This window comes from Candidozyma pseudohaemuli (genome assembly GCF_003013735.1).
Source record: "Candidozyma pseudohaemuli strain B12108 chromosome Unknown scaffold00007, whole genome shotgun sequence".
NCBI lineage: Eukaryota > Fungi > Ascomycota > Pichiomycetes > Serinales > Metschnikowiaceae > Candidozyma > Candidozyma pseudohaemuli.
The window spans coordinates 313,922-332,417 of record NW_020194441.1 but is presented as its reverse complement, the minus strand read 5'-3'; the positions used below and the strand labels follow the sequence as shown (position 1 = coordinate 332,417).

Genomic DNA, 18,496 nt, shown 5'->3' with positions numbered 1-18,496 from the left:
CCCAAATCAACCTCCTACAACACTTTCAATACAGGCTCGGCCCGCTCTATCTTGCGCTATGTACACTAGGAAACCTAGGAAACTATCGTGCGGCCGTACTCACGGGCCTTCTGCGTCAACAACTGGTCCACAAGCACCAAGGCAGCCATGGACTCCACAATTGGCACAGCTCTAGGGGTCACCGAGGGGTCGTGTCTACCCTTGGCGGCCAAAACACCATCCTTACCTTCGTAGGTAGCGGTAGGCTGCTCCTGGGAAATGGTGGCAGCGGACTTGAAGGCCACAGAGAAGTAGATGTTCTCACCGTTGGAGATTCCGCCCTGGACACCGCCCGAGTTGTTGGTTTTCGTTCTCAAGCGCTGAGAGTCGTTGCAGAAGTGGAAGGGGTCGTTGTGAGCAGAACCGGGGATCTTGGTGCCCTCGAAACCAGAGCCAAACTCAAAACCCTTGGTGGCTGGCAAAGACATCATGGCGTGGGCCAAGGTGGCCTCCAACTTGTCGAAACAAGGCTCGCCCAAGCCGATGGGGCAGTTTCTGATCACACAGGTGACCACACCGCCAATGGAGTCCTTGGCGTCTCTGTACTTCTCAATCACCTTGACCATCTCCTCTCTGACAGAGGCGTCGGGGCATCTGACGGGACCCACATCGTCAACCTGCTCTCTGGTGATGGTATTAAGCAAATTTTGGAACTTCTCGTCCTGGGGGTTTCTGTCCATAGCCACCTCGCCAATGGAAGACACAAACGCAACAATCTCCACGTTGTTGGCCTTGGTCAAGATCTTCTCGGCAATGGCGCCCGCAGCAACACGGCCAATGGTCTCTCTGGCCGACGATCTGCCGCCTCCAGAGGCCAGCTTCACTCCGTACTTCTGGATGTAGGTGTAGTCAGCATGAGAAGGTCTGGGGTACAAGTCTGTCTCCAGGTAGTCGTGGGGTCTGTGGTCCTGGTTGAGCACCAACATGCCGATAGGAGAGCCCAAGGTCTTGCCGTTCTCGGTACCTGATTGGATGTGGACCTGGTCCTTTTCGTTTCTTGGGGTAGAGAGCTTCAGCTGTCCTGGTCTTCTTCGACTCAACTGGGGCTGGATGTCATCCTCGGTCAAGTCCAAGCCTGGAGGGCATCCGTCCACAATACAGCCTACCAGCTTGCAGTGGGACTCGCCGTAGGTGGTCACTCTGAAGATGTTTCCGAAAGTCGACATGGTTGTGGTTGAAAAGTTGCATCTTTTTTTCGCATACCATATCGCGCTGAGTCACAGGCTGCATGGCAGAAATGAATGGATGGGTGATTCAGGTGAATGTGATTTGGGAGGGAGATATTTTTTCTATCTAATTCATACGATTAAGAGGATTTTCTAATGGTTTGATGGTTTTGGTTTGTTTTCGATGGAGGGTAGGTGGATGCATGGTGTGTCAGGGCACATGGCGTGATAACGATAGCATATTGACAGGACAGGATCAGAGGTGCGATGGGTGCAAAAACGGTGGATCAGAATTTAATCTCAACGGTCATCTTTTGGTGAAAATGGATGAAGTGGGATTTCTGGCACATCTGTTATTGTGAGGATGAATTTCTTTTTGTATGGGGATTATGGATTGGCTGCTGGGTGGGCCCCAAATGACCGTAGAATTCTCACTGACATGAATATTAGAACCTTCCAACGTCGACAAAATGGCTGAATTTATTCATATTTTCTTTAGAAGAAGTCTCTTTATGGTGAAACCCAGTGCTATGTGGACAAGTAACGTTGCTGCCCATAGAACCGTAAGCAACTCTCGGCAGCCTCGTGGTATACCTACCCACCATCGTTTCCAGACTCTTCACGCAAGGATCTGATATGAACTATCGTTGTAGCCCTACTTTCGCCCGCATCTTTATATACTCCTTTCTCTTTGCATCCCACTTTATATCAGTTTTCTTTTCTTTCCTTTTTTATGAGTGCACCGGCCACTTTATGTGAGTGCACCGGTGAAGGCCACCACCCACGCCCCGAAAGCTCTAAATCACATCCAACTGTTTCCCAATCTAACCTCCTCAACAACCCCTACAACTACACCTCCCTTTCCCCCACTGTGCCATTTTTACCACTAAATCAGATTACACATTTTGCATGCTTCGCAGAGATCCATTATCATAGTGCGAATTTGCAACCATTTCCCACCTCAACCCCAATGTCTACACAAGAGACATTTTCAAAACTACCCCAAATAACCATCCCAAACACCAAACCACAAACTCAAACTTCCACTAGCCAGCCAATTCCCCCCAGCAAAACAGAGGACAAGACACCCAGACAGGATCAGCAGCTTACTGGCTCCCGGTCACCACATTCCAATGCACCGGACCGCCCGATGGAACCTCCACCAATAACAGCCCAGGCCAAAGGTGAAATTCCAGCCGTGGCCGTCGTTCTACAATGGGCCCCACATTGTAAGCTTTAGGCCTGGGGCCTGCGCTAGACAATGCGTGTAATGACCCAGATTGGGAAAAAGGTAAACACACCCAGCTACACGAAATGGGGAGTATGACGGAAGCCGTAGATGAGCAGAAGACCGTTAGACTACAACTACCAATGCTTCTTTGGGTGCTAGCGTTTGCGCTTGTGCCATGCTGGGCGCAATGGGCCGCCTACTACTCGTTTGACCAAGGCAAGGTATACATGAGGTTGAAGAACGACGACATTGTGCCGTTGAACTTCTCCATCACAGGGTTCGACGACCTTGAAAGCTCCCTGGGCAAAAAGACTCTTGATTTGACCAGCGGCCAGAGCATATCGGCCATAGCGTCGCCGCCAGAAAACTCTACCGTGTTTCTACATCAGGGCACCTTGTACGCATTCAAAGCGCTGGACCAGGAAAGTGACTACGATGTTTGTGGAGACGGCATTTTCCAGCTTTTGGGCTACGACGAGGATAAAGACGAGTGGGAGCCTGCAACGGACGATATGACCTTCAGCGATGTCTCCGATGTGTCGTACTACGAGGGCTCGACCGTCTTGACCAGTCCAAGTTCCAACAACATCTACATCTACGGAGGCAGATGCCCTTCAAGCGGCAAAGCCACAGACAGACTTCTTTCGTTTGACATGGAGAAATTCAGCTTCTCCAACATCACCACATCCACCAAACCGCACGGTTTCTATGGAGCCACTGCCCAATGGGCTCCAAATCCACAGAACTCCTTGGTCATCGGCGGAAGGTCCAACGACGGCTGGCTCAACATGTACCAATTGGCCACGTGGAATTACGATTCCGGCTGGTCCTTCCAGGCAGTGGAGAGAAACAGCTCATTCAGCGTCAACTCCAGGCTCAACCCTATGGTGTTGCCGATATTCTCTCCATTGTCCGACAACGATGCCTCGACTTTTGAAAAAACATACAGACCGCTGGCGATGTTGCTTATTGGTGGAGACGACTCGAAGGGCCTTGCTTCGCCAGAATGGGCCAGATTGAGAGTGGATACTAATACCTGGGCATGGGAGCCTGTGGAGACGGATATTGACATTGAGGATGTCATTGGAGCTGCTGTTCTTTTTGAGACCTTGGTGTTGATTAGAGATGGCGATACAAAAAAGAGAGACGGCTCAGGCTACACTGTTCTGCTCTACGATATCAATAACCAGTTCGAGCAGGTCAAGTCGCTTTCGGACAACACCAAAAAGACGGAATCTTCCGACAGCGGCTCTACCCTGACTACCCAAAAAGCGCTTATTGGTACCTTGGTTCCCGTTGCAGCGTTGGCCATGGCCGCTGCTGTTGGGTTCTATCTCTGGAAACGCAAAGGCTCCAGTGAACCAGAAAAAGAGGATGTTCTTGACGCTTTCGACTACCAGCTTGGCCATTTTAGAACCCGTTCTGATCTTCCAGCAGACGTGCCTCCTCCACATGTGCATCGCCGTTTATCTGCCAGCAGCGAGTCTACTCTAGAAGCCGCTTCGATCGATTCATGGGTGAAAAAGAGACAAGAGTACGATTCCAAGAGACAGCGTACGGTGAGAAGACACAGTTTCCTTGGGCTGAACGAGACGCTCAACAACATGCCCGAGGTTGACGACGAATCAGAGACGTCGGAGCCACCGGAAATGAAGCAGGTTCTGCTTGATCCAGCCCTTCCAGCTCGTGTGCGCCAGCTTCGGAAAAGCTTCTCTTTTACAAATACACCTCCAGCGCTGCCTGGCCTCAAGAAAAGCACCAAAGGCGGCTACATGGGCATTTCTGACCTACCGGCTGACGACGAACAGGAGGAAGGTTCTTCTTGTGACGAGGCCATGGACGTTCAGGTGTTGGTGAGTTCCAAGAGAAAGAGTGTGCTTCGGGTGGTGAATCCCGACGACAAGGACGAGGACGACTCCATACGGCAGCGGACGCCGTCGAAATGATGTAACAGTATAGAGCCGAGCGGCATTGTATCAGTATTAATGAGTTTAGGACTGGGATGTAGAGTTGATTGGAGGATGTAGAGTTACGGATTGGAGGTGTAGAAAATAAGGTTTGACAGGGAAGCGAAGGTCCCGTGCACGGCACTGACAATGTTATCAAAGACTAAATCGAAGCGATGCCACAAATGGTTGGTCCATGAAAAGCGGTTTTTGCATATTGCAAGAAATGGTGCAAAAAAACGCACGCTCTCTCTCTATCTTTAGATAAGTGCCTGTCAAACGGGTGGCTTGGTAACTGCAGTTCCGCAAACGGCCCGGCCCAACCGTGAAAGTTTAATTCTGCCACGGCACTTTGTGGTTTATTTTTGGTTTGGAGAAATGACAATAGGTTTTAGTAAAAATCTCTCTTCTGTGAAGTGTGTTTTGAGCACGAGGACCACAGTCGGCCGAGGCAGAACGGAATATGCTGGTGGAGTAAACTATTGAATAAGCTGACTAGGTTTGTTCGGTTTTAGGCGTAATTGGACCGCCCTCCAAACATCGTTTAACCTTTTGCCAGGCTAGCCGGCATTGTCAGCATTGGAGGTCGTCAAAGTGTGGTCCAGCGCCGCAGCCGTTCGAGATAAGCGCCTGAGGCAGCCAACGAACACTGACACCAAAATACGATGGATCGAGAGACCTTTTGTTTTGAAGTTAATAGGAAATTTCGAAAAACTGCTTCTTCAAATTGGAGGCACGGCAGACACAGTGCCCCAGTAGACGAGCGGCTTATCGGCGATACACCAGACAATAAAAACCCCAAATACCCCAAATAGGCCTTGTTTCCGTAGCCCCCAAATATACTTAAACACTGATTATCCTCCACCATGTTGGTCATCGCCGCCGGCCCAGAACACACACTTATGTGCACTGTCTGGCTTATCTGGGGTGACCCTCACACCACCACAACTACACCCTTCTTCCCCAGAACAGAGCCACGAATTGGGCCGCTTACATAAAAAGCAAAAGCACCACCGTCCGTCTACCCCTCCCCGTCCCAGGCATTCCTCCCACCCACCTTCCATTCCATTTAGCCGTCTGTGGTGCATCCTGCACTATCAATCCAGAAAAGCTTTCTCACCAGCTAGTCGGTTCCAAAGTACCCTTTCATGCCCCATTGCCCACGGCCTGATAACCACAGATGAACGGCAACACCGCCTCTCCCGAAGGCCTTTTCCGGGATGACGACCCCGAGGCGCCGAGGCACGACCCCACTGAGGAAATGAACCACAACATCGTCAAACCAGACTTCTCCGACGGCTTGCTTCAGATGGACCAGGAGCTTCTTAATTGGAACATGCCGGGCGCTTTCAAAGCCGACATGGATATTGACAACAGCCCCGGCATGGAGAACGGCATGTACGTTGACTCCAGCACGGGACTTGGTGATCCGTTGAAGGAGGACGACTTCATGCAATTTGTCCGAAACGAGCCTCCCCAGCAGTTCCAGCAGTACCAGGAGAACAACAACCAGAGCAACAACGAAAGCACACAGCAACAGGGCCAGTTCGACAGAGATCCGCTAATCGGCTTCGAGGATCAAAACTACCTAGAAACACCCTACGACGGCTCCGTGGAGCCCCAGGTTTCTGGCATCAGCCCGGCAAGAGCCTTTGGCAGCATAGTGGGCGATAGTCCGCAGGCCCCGAGCAGCGTTGATTTCGGCTCCATCCCAAACCGGACCCCAGAGGCAGAGGAACAGCCCGTCCGGTCTCGTCGTAATACACAGAGCCACAGAACGTCATTTTCCGCCGTTGGCGACTTCCTGCCTTTGACGACAACCACGTCGTTGACGCCCTCCATGAACTCCATGTACCTGGCGCAGGCCTCCTTCTTCTCCGCTAATCAGTTCCGACTGCTGTTTGATCAGCCTCCTTCGCTGGTCCACAGGCCCTCGTTCGACGTATACCCTCGTGGACGTGTCTCCATTGATAGCCAGGGCTCGAGCATTAATCCGCCCTCACGGAATCCTCGGTCGTTCTCGAGTTATATCCCATTTATGGGCGAGAGAGACAGAGATCGAAAACTGCCTGACTGGGGCCAGCAACCGCAGAGCAGGCACCTCATAAGGAGCATATTCAAGTCGAACAACGAGCAGCAAGAGGACGACCCAGCGCCGTTTTTGGCGGATGTCCTTGTGAACCAGGAAGAAGACGGCGAAATGAATGACAACCCCGTCCCCACGAAGAAAGCCAGGAGGACCCGAATGAACTTGTTCAACAGATTCAAGACCCAACGCAATCAGCCCTTTGAACCGCAGCTGGATCTTGTGAAACATGAGACCAACAGCTCGGTGGCCTCCAGCGAAAGAGACGACAGCTCCCACCAGAACAGCGTGGCACAACCTTCGCTACAAAATTCAGTTAAAACAGAAAATTCGTCGAACCTGGGTAACGCACAAATGTTCGATTCACATCCACCTCCGGAGCCCGACTATGCCTCGTTGTTTGAAAATATGGGCAAGAGGCGCCTCGGAGGCATGAAGAACAAGAAGCCTACAGTGAAGCAGGAGCCCGAATCAGGAGTCACCTCCTCTGTCTCCGCTACAGAAAAATCCTCCCTTAACAACACTAATCGCCTGAGTGCTGAGCAGTCTGGCGATTCTCGCCTGGCAAATGATGTATCTCTATCACAGCATTCCTCAATTTCCGAGGAAGCAGCCATGGGAGGCTCGCTGTCATTTGCTAATGCATCGAAACGTATCCTAGGTCTGAGACTACTAAAGAAGAAAGCTCAACAGTCCAAGGCAGAGCAGCAGCAGCAGCAGCAGGCTGACCTTGTTGAGATTGATCTTCAATCGCTTGATCTTCCCCCAGACACCGAAATTATCCCCACAATTAATCCAAAGGTCCGCACAAGAGGGCGTAAGGAGAATAAAGCCGCCGACTTGGTCGACCTGTCGAAGATCTTTGTGTGTACTTACTGTCTGAGAAGATTCAAGAGGCAAGAGCATTTGAAGAGGCACTTTAGGTCACTACACACATCCGAGAAGCCTTACGAATGTCCGACATGTCAGAAGAAGTTCAGTCGAACAGATAATCTCAACCAGCACATCAAGGTGCACAAGCAAGAGGAGGAAGAAGCGGCAGCCCGCGCTGCTGGAATTATAAAAGAGGAAGACACTGAGGTGTAGCATGAGAAACGCATATACGGTAATGGAATCAATTGGAGTTAGGGGTGGTGTAGGTGTAGTTTAATTTTAAGGTATTGGTGGACATTATGTTACACAAAGTTGTTTGACACCTTTTTACGATGGACCTCTACGTCTCCATAACTGTGTACATCAATTGGTACAACCCTATATCCTATACAAAGTGCTGATCACGAAACGAAACGCCAAAAAGAAAACAAAAGTCGAAGTAAATAAAGAAAGTCGCAGAATATCAAAAACTCGTTAATGCTCAGCAAGCCCGAGGTCCTCGTTCAACCGGTTCGATGTAAGTCCATCCAAGACAGTTTCTCCACGCCGCTGTTTCGTAGGGCTAGGTTTAGAAACACCTCTCGAGGAGCCACTCACCTCAGTGTCTGTGAATTTTTGGCAAATGCCTTTATTCAAATGCCTCTTGTAGCCCTCCACCCTGGTGAACTCCTTGCCACAGCTGCACTTACAATGTTTTGCAACCAAATGCAGCTTGACATGTCTGTTGAGATCGTGCTGGCGAACAAACGACTTGGGGCAGTAGGAGCACGTAAAAGGTCTATCACTCAAATGTGTCTGGATGTGGGAGCGGACATTGTATCTTCTGGTGAATTTCTTATTGCAACCCTCGTACTTGCAAGTGAAAATTTTGTTTTCGTCCGGACCCTCCCAGTACCTATCGAGCTCGCCCGGAGGAAGCAAAGAGGTCTTTTTTATCACTCGTTTGGGAGAAAGGTCCTGGATGGCTTTGCGGACGTCGGTGGAGGCTTTGGAGTTTGGAGAGATGATGGGACTCCACTCGAGGGTGATTTTGTTTTTGCTGGGCGTGAACGGCGTGGCGTTATTTTTCAACGGCGTAAGCTGCACAATGGTTTCGTTGACGTCGGTGGTGGTTTCGTCAGCTTCCGTTCGGTTGTACTTGAGAGGAGATGACTTGAGCAGGCGAGGTTCGTTGCGGAAAGGCAGCAGCTGGAAAGGCAGCGACTTGACGACATTGGGGTCCAGGTAATTATCCGTGCCGTCCAGGAAATATTGGGGGTTGTAGTTGTTCTTTTCGTAAGGAGAGGAATGGAGCGGAGGACCCTGAGGAATCACTCTGTGGGGAGACGAATACAAGCCGTTCTGCGGTAGAGGAGACGCCGGTTCCGGAGAAGAGTATTCGTTGCTTGTGGCCTGGCTGCCTGGAGGCGGAAGGTAGACGTTCATGTTCATGTTCATGTTGAGGTCCAAGTCCAAGTTGGGGTCGATTTCCTCCTTGATCTTACGCCTAGGCTGCTGAACCGGGATTGGAACATACTTGGGTTTTCGCAGCGGGCTTTCTAGAAGCGATTCGATCTCTTCTGGGTATGGCTCGTCTTCCTTGGCCAGAATGTGGATGGGCTGGCTCACCGAGGGCATTTTCTTGAGGTAGTCAATGGCAAATTCCTCGTCTTCTGGGTCGGGCGGAAACTTGTATTGCTTTGGCGTGGCGCCCGTAACGATCAAGTCGTCCTCTTTCTTGGGCTCTTCGTACTCATCGTTCTCGTTGATGTGCATGGGCTTGCAGACTTCCAAACCCTGGGAAAAGTTGAAATCAAGATGGTCGTTGGACATCGGTGGAGCCTTTTTACGGGCCAATTGCACCGGCAGAATCAGCAGAGCAGCCTCCAGCGGTGCCCTCTGGTGTCTTAGAATGTCGTTGATGCCGTTGATGGAGAGTTCTCTGTTGTGGTCGGCAAAGCCAAAGATGGCGGTGCCGCTGGGCTTCTTAGCATGTTTGAAAGGCGAGTTGAGGTGGTGCAATTGCGCCGGTTGAGGTGGACCAGACGGCACATCCAAGTCCTGGAGAGTGGTCAATGCATCGTTGAAAAGATTGTCAAAGTTCTTGTACTCCAGAAAGTACTGGCTGAACTCCTCCTCTGGCGCAGGGGTCCTGGGCTTCGGAGCAAAGCTGAGGTCGTCCCAGTAGGGATCCATATGGGAAGGTGGTTATAGATGGCAGGAGGATTTGGAAAAATGTCGTTTTGCAGCCAAACGGGATGGGTACGGCTGACGGTGTGGAGGAAGAAAAGTGGTAGATGGGGGAAGTTCTCAGGAAGAAGGCGGTTGCAGCGATTGCTAGATCGAATATCGCAGCCTAATCGAGCTGTTTTCTCCATGGGCAGTTTAAATCTCTGATCGTTGGACACTATTACTCTTTTGGGCCGAGACATAAACACATCAAAACGCAAGTGATACATATATGCCGGTGGTTGCGAAGAGGCTGCCTCACCCACCTGTTATTATAACGGCTCTATTGGGCAAAGGACCCTTCCTATTTTCTCTGCTGCTTGTTCCTACAGCTCAGCTCTACTGCTCATTCCTACAGCTGCACTTATCTGTTTTGCTTGATACTTGCTCTAGTTAGTGATGCACTTAGGCAGACAACAACATCTTTCTAGGGTCCTCGATGTACTCCTTGATAAGCTTCAAGAAGGTGACGGCTTCACGGCCGTCCAACACTCTGTGGTCGTAGGTCAATGCAAGGTACATCATGGGTCTCGACTCAATCTGACCGTTCACAGTGACTGGTCTCTGTTTGATGCCGTGCAAGCCCAAGACAGCGGTCTGGGGCAAGTTGATGATTGGGGTTCCGTACAAGGAGCCAAACACACCTCCGTTGGAGATGGTGAAGGTGCCACCGGCCATGTCCTCGAGGGTCAACTTACCGTCTCTGGCCTTCTTGGACAACTTGGTGATCTCCTCCTCGACGCCCAAGATGGAAAGGGACTCGGCGTTTCTCACCACCGGCGTAACCAAACCCTTTGGTGTGGCAACGGCGACGGAAATGTCCATGTAGTCTCTGAACACCATGGTGTCGTTGTTCTCGATGGAGGCGTTGACAGCTGGGATCTCCTTGGAGGCAAGGGCGGAGGCCTTGGAGAAGGCACCCATGAAACCGAACTTGATGCCGGTCTTGTCCAAAACCTCGTCCTTGTACAACTTTCTCATCTCCATCAAGTTGGACATGTCGACCTCGTTGAAGGTGGTCAAGGAGGCGGCGGTGTTCTGGGACTCTTTAAGACGCTCGGCGATTCTCAATCTCATTCTGTTCATCTTGACTCTCTCCTCGCTTCTGGCGAAACCACCGAATCCGGCTGGCTCCTTGGACTCCTTGGACTCCTTCTTTGGCTCCTCCTTCTTAGGCTGTTCCTTCTTGGGCTCCTCCTTCTTTGGCTGTTCCTTCTTCTCTTCCTTTGGCTCCTCCTTCTTAGGTTCCTCCTTCTTTGGCTCTTCCTTAGGCTCCTCCTTCTTGGCACCGCCCTCTGGGGCAGCACCCTCCTCGATCTTGATGATCTCCTGGCCAACCTCAACGGTGTCCTCGACATTGGCTAAAAGCTCAGTGACGGTACCGGAGACTGGAGCGTTAACCTCCACATCGATCTTGTCGGTCTCAATGGTAGCAACAAGCTCGTCCTGTTCCACATAGTCACCGACTTCCTTGTTGAAAGCAGACAAGGTACCCTCGGTGATGGACTCGGCCATCTCAGGCACCTTGACGGAGGTGGAAGCCAATCTCTTGAAGGTGGTCACAGGAGAGGCAAATCTGGCATGCTGGACAGTCAAGGCTGGAACCTTGGTGTGCAAAGCGGAGGCCTGGGACACTCTCAAACCGGCCACGGCGGCAGAGGACACCCTTTTGGCAACGGGTATACGGCGTAAGCTTGATCTGAGGGATCTGGACAACATGTTTGTTGAAAACGGGGGATAAAGAATAGGAGAGATTAGTAAAGGGTGGTTTTTTCGAGATGTAGCAGGGCCCGCAATTATATCCAGGCTCCGAGAAGCGCCGGGTTCAGCCAATAACCTGCCGCGAATTGCCCAAGCGAGACCCCCTCCATTGAAACAGGTGAAGAAGTCAATTTTTTGTGATTTGTCGATTTGCGTTTAAGTTTGCCTATTTTATTATGGACGGTCCTGGTTGGCTGTTTTGTCCCTTCCGGGGTTTGTGGGGAGGCGTGTGCACATTGAAATTCCGGGGCAGGCTCCGAAAGGACGCTACATAGTAGTAGTAAGACGTGGGCCCAAGCTCGGGTTTGACTCCGACGGACCCCAATCTGACTCCGACTGGACTCCGGTTGCTGCTGAAGTCCGGCTACGGTGCTGTTTCAGAGATGTTCCGGAAGGCTGGCAAAAAAAAAAAAAATTACGTGACTATATGCCGTACCGGCGATTCCGGCGAGCCCACCCCGCCGCTTCTAGGGTGTGAAGAACCCCACGGGTGATGTGTATGACGGTTGACGTGCGAAAAAAAGTACTTTTGGGGAATTCTGCAAAAAGAAAGCCCTACGCGGGGGTCGAACCCGCAACCTTGAGATTAAAAGTCTCACGCTCTAGCCATTGAGCTAGCAAGGCAGTTTATAAATTTCGAGGTGTGCAGAGTTAATATATGGTGCGGGCTGGAGCAAGTTCATTGAGTGGCACTCTGAGTTGGTCAGTAGGTAGAGGAAGGTACCAGAAGTGGTCTGGCCCGGCGAAAACGCCGTAGTTGCCCCGGGAGATGAGATATTCAATTTCGGGGTATCCAGCGCCTTCTGAATAAAAATCTAAATGTGCATGTCAGAGAACCAGAAGAGATGTGCCCATTGGGGCTGTCTTAATTCTATATAAGGTTCGTGTGTGGTGATGGTGGGCTGTATTGGCCTCACCGTGCTAAAGAATGGCTGCGAATTAGTATGACGAGCAATGAAAAAATCACAATACTTACCTGCTGAGCAGAAACAGTGATAGCAATTTGAATGCCGGGGTGACGTTTAACGGTGGCAAAGTGCCCCTCTATGGCCCCTTTATGGCCTCTTTTTGGCCCTTGGGTTTTGTGATGGCCCCTTGATTTGTATTATGTGGAGTTCCGTGAGGCAGTGTCCCAGGAACCAGGTGACCAGGAAATATTTGGTAAACAATAGTCGATGCTGAATGGCAATAAGATTAACTTTTGAAAGCAACAACGGGAAATTTGTGCAAAATTGAGCCAGATCAGGAGAATGATCGGGATTCCCGAGATCGTTTACACCTTGTGGACAGTATTGGATCAGTGGAGCTTATGACTCTGGAAATATCAAAAATAAAGTAAACCGAAGAAAACAAAATCCTCTTCAACTCCGCCTAATTTATACTTCTCCAAGGTGCTTGCTCCCAGCGCAGCCGCTGGTTATGTTTATTGACATCGACTGTTGATACCAGCCAGTGTGAGTACACCAGCCAGCATTATCACCAACCTGCTACACACCCACCCACCAAAACCACCACCACAGAATCCAAAAATCAAATCTCACAAGCTGAATTGTTATAACGAACCTTCCAAAATCAAAAACCAAAAGTCAAATCAAAAAACCTCCAACCCCCTCTGAATACCACCACCATCAATACCGCCGCACATTTCGCAGCCAATGCACCCCAGACGACACTTTCGCAGACATTTTGCAGCCATGTCTCACCAACCAGCCAGTTGTGATTCTCTCTTCCATCCTGTTTCAAAAAGCAATTTCTGAAAACATTGTCGCTTCTCCGTGGCAGCAGCATTGTGGCCAGCCCCTGACGCCGGCATTGTTTATGTTTATCCAAATCGGGCAGGCGTCAAACCCCAGCCTGTCAAGCTCAAGCAAGGCTGACCTCAACTACAAGACCAGCCATGACGCCTTTGCGGCCTTTTGGAGCCGAAGAAACCAGAGTGGTCAGCGATTTGTCGAGGTTTGAATACGGGAAACCAGAGCCCCGAAAACGCTCCAGAAACACCACCCCGACTTCGCTTCCGAGTGATTCAGAAGTGCTGGAGGCTCCAGTGACCACCGATTTTTACGAACACTACGCTACACTGCTGTTCAGTGAAGAGCCCATACGGCAGTTTGCTCCGTATCCTCCATCCATTGTCGAGCAATTGCCTTACAATACTCCCCACCAGCTACACAATCCTCAACCCCCACCTCTGCCTAAACGGCAGCACTCGTACCTTAACAACCTCCAGCAGTTCAAGATGAGAGAGCAGGCTCCTCCTCCGCCGCCTAAAGATAACTACCAGGATTGGACCAAGGAGGAATTCGACAAGGATGAGCTTCCTCCCATGAAGGACTCGAGAGACTACATGAAGCAGAGAGACAGCCAGGCCACGGTTGTGGCAGATGCGGCTGAAAGAAAAGACCCTAGAGCACCTGAAGTCAATCTTCTCGAACGGGTCATGAACAGACCGGTGCTCACGTTTGGTCCGAAAGATGTGGACCCTTTTGACCCCCAGGGTCCTCGGAATTTTCACTTCACAGCCAGCAACGTCATTGACGTTTTTCAGATCATGTTTGGAATCGTCATCATCGCTCTAGCCAGCACGCTAGGCTCCCAGGACCAGAAAATCTCCATTGGCATCTACCGCTACTTTATAGCTGTGGGTGTGATTACCTTGGTGGTTTCGCTTCTTTTCATTACAAAAGCCATAAACTTCGACAGGCGAAACGGCGTATTCTACTGCCTCTTGGCCTGCGTCCTTACCGGCGTGTCTCTCATACTTTCCATCACCAGTGTGGCTACAAACAACAACTGCGCTTCAGACAGCATCTGCCAAATGAGAAAAGCATTGTCGACCTTTGCCATTCTTTCCTTCTTTCTTTGGCTTTGCATGCTTGTGATGTTCCTCACCACATTGTACATTTCTAGAATGAACTTGCTCGAGGATGTCAACTTTGACTACAGCAAGAAGGGCACCGCCAACCCACAATCTAGAGTGCCATCCCAAAACGCCCTTCCCCAGTACTACTTGAACGAAAACGGCGACATGTACCCGCTAGACAATCACGACACCCGAGGTAAGAAGAAAATCGTTGTATACGCATAATAGCTAATTCGCACATATACACTTTATTTGCAACCACTCCATTGTACCCCACGATGCTTTTCTCCTTTTTCTTCTCTTTCGTCCTTGCCCAGGGCCTTTTGGTTCCTCCAAAGATCATCGACTCATTTTCCAACTCCAATGCGTTGTCGGTGAAAAACGGTTTTGTCACTTTCCTTGAACCAGCATTCTTGGTTCAAGACGATGATGTATCCATATTATCATTGGCACGCTACCAAGACCCATCCAGATCAATTCCCCAGCAGTTCACGATCGCCTGCAAGATCAATGCAACGGCGGCTAAATTGCATACTTTGCACTTGCGGCCTTCTATCTTGGACTCCGATAAGGGTATGGCAAATGATGGGGATTTTGTGAAAGAGGTGGCTCATAAGTTTGTGAACTTTTTGGATACAAAGATTGGCAATTCAGCTGAGCTCATGCTGGAGAACTTAAAGTGTGAGAGAAATTCAAGAGAACCTGATGTACTTTTCTGTTTTGCCCGTTCTGGTCGGGTTAAAAGAGAAGAGCCCGAGGTTTCCGCTCAATTGTTGAATCAAGTCTTTCAAAAAGTCAAACTGGCTACAGAAAGAGTCAGCGATAATGTTGATTTTCTTGCCGATGACCCCAAGGAGTTTTTCGTGAATTTGGACGAAAAATTCGATGACAAAATCTCCGATCTTGCCGACAAGTGGGAAGAAGCAAGCGTGCAGCTCAACGACGGCATTATGTTGAACAATGTCGAGGAAGATACCTCTGAAGCTGTCTCTGACGAAGAGGAAGATAGTAGTGGCTACAACGGTTTCCATGGGCTTCAAGTTGACACTTGAGCCACGCCTAGGTGTACCTCGTCCTTTCTAAGTAAATTGAATATTTCGTAAGTTGTGAAGCAGATCACATTTTGGAGCCGTATAGATACAGATCGGCTTGTCTGATGCACAAGTCGATGATGGGGTCATGCAATTCGTTTATGGTTGTTCCACAGCACGAGCTTAGATGTAGCTCGGACTGTGCTGGTTCTGGCGGGAGCGGTTGCCGTAATTGCCTCTGTATGGGGCCTCATCATTGCCGTAAGCCTGGTTCGAGCTGTATTGCGTCTGGAATCCCAGGTAGGCGTTTGTAGAGTTGCCCACAATAGTGGAGGCTGGCTGCTGCGCTTCCGCAGACTCAACGCTCAAAGAGTTCTTAGAGAAACTCTCTGATTCAAATGTATTGCTGTTGCCCTTTCTCGTCTGGCTGGAGTCATCGTCGTAAACGGACTCATCATCATAAATAGGCTTGCCACCATTTTCGTGGCCCTTCATAGCACTGGCTCCCAAAGCAACCAACTCAATGTCGTCGGGGTCTGAGGAGTTTTGCTGAGCACCCTTGTGATGGATACGAGGCAAGAACGAAACTCTGTCGTCCTTCATTGGCTGGTACCTCGTGTCTGGGTTCTTGTACACCAATGCGAGCACACATGTGACGATGGTGAAGAGCAACAAGAACAAAGCGAACACGGCATTCAACACAAAGTACACCACAGCCATGACGGAAGCCACAACCTGGGGCTGACCGAAAATGTATGAGAAGAACATGAAGAACAATGCATTGATTGTGTTGATGACAGCAATGGTGATGTTGAAGATGTTTGTTCTCTTGTCCATAAATGGTCTGATCCAGCAAACTAGCACGCAGAAGATAAGTTCGATAGCAAAAATCACCACCGACTGAGCTCTACCCTGCTTCTGCAAAACTGCAACGAACAAGCATTTGAGGAAGGTGTAAATCATGGAAGTCACCACGAACCAGTAGCAATCGGCTCTGAACTGAACGTAAACGAAGCCAAATTTGTTCAAGAACTTGGTGTCACCGAACAAGAGATAGGCAGGGTTCTTGTGAACTCTGACAGATCTCCGTCCAAACTCAATCACTCTGCCGGCCGAATAGCCAAGAAGGACAATAGTGATGAGGAACAAAAATGCAGCAACAACGACGTAACCCGCAGAGTCATGGGCGGTGAATTGCCACACGCACATGACACATACCTGAGGGAAAGCAATAAGGTAAAGTCTGTACAACGCACCCTTGATAATGCTGGACCATTGCAGTCTGTATTCGTTAAACTTGCCCTCGTTCATGATCTTTGAGCGAATGCAGATCTCGATGATGGCCTTGAAGAACATCATGCAAGCAACGAGAACAAAGGCAAAGAAGAAAAGGAAGATGATGGAGGTCATGAACAAGTCAGTGATCTCGATACGCGCCAAGTAGGCCAGTCTCTGGATACCTCTCAAAATCAACACCTTACCACCAAGTTCGGGGTCCTTTTCGTCAGTGGTGTACAAGGTGGAGTTCAAGTTGTCAGACAAACCGAAATTGTCGGAATCGATGGAAACGGAGAGACGCTTGTGCAAACGCAAGTTGTTGACCAAATGGTTGTCGTACATGGCCATAGAGATGTACTCGAGAGATCTCTTCATCTTCTGCACGGAGACAGACAAGTAGTTGTTACCCAAGATATCTGTTGGCTCGCCACCAGTGGCCTGTAAGTACCAGTTTGAGATGTCTTGGATGAAGCCCGCACGGATGATACCGAGCGACCACATGAAATTTTGGGACCATGCGGCAGCAATAGAAGGCACATTGGCCACGGCCTCCATGGAGGTGATGGCCAAACTCTGGAAGTAGACGAACAAGGACATCGAGTTAGACGCAATGTGCGCCGCCGTATTCGAGTTACCCATGACGGAAACCACACCGGATGTGATGAGCCCTAGACCTGCGATGGCGGCAATGGGCCAGGCGGCGTATTTCGTCTGGACGGTCTTTCCGTTGGAAACCACCGCTTCCACACACGCCAAGGCGTTATCGGTGTTCTGGTCGTAAAGAGCAATCCTGACTCTGGCGTCGATGTCGGGAATGGTGAACGCCACGCCCGGGATCTGTTTGGTAATGTCGCTGGAGAGCTCCTGGTCGATGTTGAAGTCCAAGTGGCCCAGCATGAGCGGACAAACGGCGCCGAACTCAGCATAGTCACACAAGGAAATGTTCTGGGTCACCACCTTCAAGCCGTACACGATCAACTCCACGTTGATGGTGACGTTGGCGTTGATGTTGGAAATGGCCATGACGTTGGCCACGACCGAGTGATTCAGCTCAAAGTAAGTCACATCCAAGTACGAGGCCAGGATCTGGGAGTTGTCCATACACGTCAACAAGGACGTGGCCTGGAGCTTGGACTGGGCTGCCACGGCAGCAAAGAACACGTACACCACCAGTAGAAACAGAAATCTCATGGTGGGCCAGCAGCCTTGTAGTAGTGAGAAGTAGTTGTGGTTGATAAAAATAGGTTCTTTTCTCTGCTATCTGGGGTGGATCATACAGGCGTGCAGGACGGCTGTGTAAGCAACTAGAGAGGGCCTCATCTCTGCCACCAGATCCAAGTGAGAGCAACTACCAGGAATAAACTTTGGGTAAAAAAGGAGAATTTAATTGAAATCAGGCTTTTTGTCTTTTTGAAAATCATCGAAATTTCACTTTTACCGTCCGTCGCGGATCGGCCTTTACGGGCCACCACCTCTTTTCGTCCTTTACTACGCCCCAAACATGGCCTCTGGTAGCCGCGCTGGGCCAAGCCGCTTGGCGGTCCAAGAACCATGAAACCCGTGAAAAGAAGGCCATTTTGTTGCTTTCGCCTTTTGCAAGGGGAAATCTTTCCTTTTATTGAAAAAAAAAACCGTTGTTTCTTTTTTGCCTCTTTTGTGGTACCTCACTTGAATGGCGGCTTTGAAGCCGTTTTCGGCTCGCTGCAGTTTGCACCCATTTGCAGATACACGCTTTTTTTCTTCCACCAGGAGGACCCCACTTGACGTGAATATTGGCAAAACACAACCCTCCTTCCGGGCCTGCCTGAAGGATAAACAAGAAAAAGAACATTCTTTTCGAGCAAAATAGACATGAGATCACACCGCCCGCAGATCTGGCTCAGATCAGCCTCCTTTGTTTTCCACAGAATGCTGGTTCCTTCCTGATCTGGACAGATCGGCCTGCGTTAGGCCACGCTTAAACGACCTACACATTCACCTACACAATGCTCCGTAAACACTTTTATATATAATT

The 18,496-nt window shown here is 50.1% G+C and overlaps 8 protein-coding genes and 1 non-coding gene across 9 annotated transcripts; 4 read left to right on the top strand and 5 right to left on the bottom strand.

Annotated features, from left to right (window-relative positions):
* Positions 1 to 74: 74 nt before the first annotated feature.
* Positions 75 to 1,205, bottom strand: ARO2 (bifunctional chorismate synthase/riboflavin reductase [NAD(P)H]; the record flags this gene model as incomplete). The annotated part of the gene is made up of 1 exon (XM_024858480.1): positions 75 to 1,205. The coding sequence occupies one exon, from the start codon at positions 1,203 to 1,205 to the stop codon at positions 75 to 77; it is 1,131 nt and encodes a 376-aa protein (XP_024713390.1).
* A 1,371-nt stretch (positions 1,206 to 2,576) lies between these two features.
* Positions 2,577 to 4,382, top strand: C7M61_003127 (uncharacterized protein; the record flags this gene model as incomplete). Its single annotated transcript, XM_024858479.1, has 1 exon — positions 2,577 to 4,382. One exon carries the CDS (start codon positions 2,577 to 2,579, stop codon positions 4,380 to 4,382), a length of 1,806 nt encoding a protein of 601 aa, XP_024713389.1.
* A 1,180-nt stretch (positions 4,383 to 5,562) lies between these two features.
* Positions 5,563 to 7,554, top strand: MNL1 (Mnl1p; the record flags this gene model as incomplete). The annotated part of the gene is made up of 1 exon (XM_024858478.1): positions 5,563 to 7,554. The coding sequence occupies one exon, from the start codon at positions 5,563 to 5,565 to the stop codon at positions 7,552 to 7,554; it is 1,992 nt and encodes a 663-aa protein (XP_024713388.1).
* A 261-nt stretch (positions 7,555 to 7,815) lies between these two features.
* ACE2 (DNA-binding transcription factor) lies at positions 7,816 to 9,516 on the bottom strand (the record flags this gene model as incomplete). The annotated part of the gene is made up of 1 exon (XM_024858477.1): positions 7,816 to 9,516. The coding sequence occupies one exon, from the start codon at positions 9,514 to 9,516 to the stop codon at positions 7,816 to 7,818; it is 1,701 nt and encodes a 566-aa protein (XP_024713387.1).
* A 438-nt stretch (positions 9,517 to 9,954) lies between these two features.
* Positions 9,955 to 11,268, bottom strand: KGD2 (alpha-ketoglutarate dehydrogenase; the record flags this gene model as incomplete). Its single annotated transcript, XM_024858476.1, has 1 exon — positions 9,955 to 11,268. One exon carries the CDS (start codon positions 11,266 to 11,268, stop codon positions 9,955 to 9,957), a length of 1,314 nt encoding a protein of 437 aa, XP_024713386.1.
* Positions 11,269 to 11,861: 593 nt separating this feature from the next.
* Positions 11,862 to 11,934, bottom strand: C7M61_003123. The gene has a single exon. It is a non-coding gene; the product is annotated as a tRNA-Lys (tRNA).
* Positions 11,935 to 13,207: 1,273 nt separating this feature from the next.
* C7M61_003122 (uncharacterized protein) lies at positions 13,208 to 14,398 on the top strand (the record flags this gene model as incomplete). Its single annotated transcript, XM_024858475.1, has 1 exon — positions 13,208 to 14,398. The coding sequence occupies one exon, from the start codon at positions 13,208 to 13,210 to the stop codon at positions 14,396 to 14,398; it is 1,191 nt and encodes a 396-aa protein (XP_024713385.1).
* Positions 14,399 to 14,451: 53 nt separating this feature from the next.
* On the top strand, positions 14,452 to 15,225 carry C7M61_003121 (uncharacterized protein; the record flags this gene model as incomplete). Its single annotated transcript, XM_024858474.1, has 1 exon — positions 14,452 to 15,225. The coding sequence occupies one exon, from the start codon at positions 14,452 to 14,454 to the stop codon at positions 15,223 to 15,225; it is 774 nt and encodes a 257-aa protein (XP_024713384.1).
* Positions 15,226 to 15,387: 162 nt separating this feature from the next.
* FLC2 (flavin adenine dinucleotide transporter) lies at positions 15,388 to 17,673 on the bottom strand (the record flags this gene model as incomplete). Its single annotated transcript, XM_024858473.1, has 1 exon — positions 15,388 to 17,673. The coding sequence occupies one exon, from the start codon at positions 17,671 to 17,673 to the stop codon at positions 15,388 to 15,390; it is 2,286 nt and encodes a 761-aa protein (XP_024713383.1).
* Between the last annotated feature and the right edge of the window lie 823 nt (positions 17,674 to 18,496).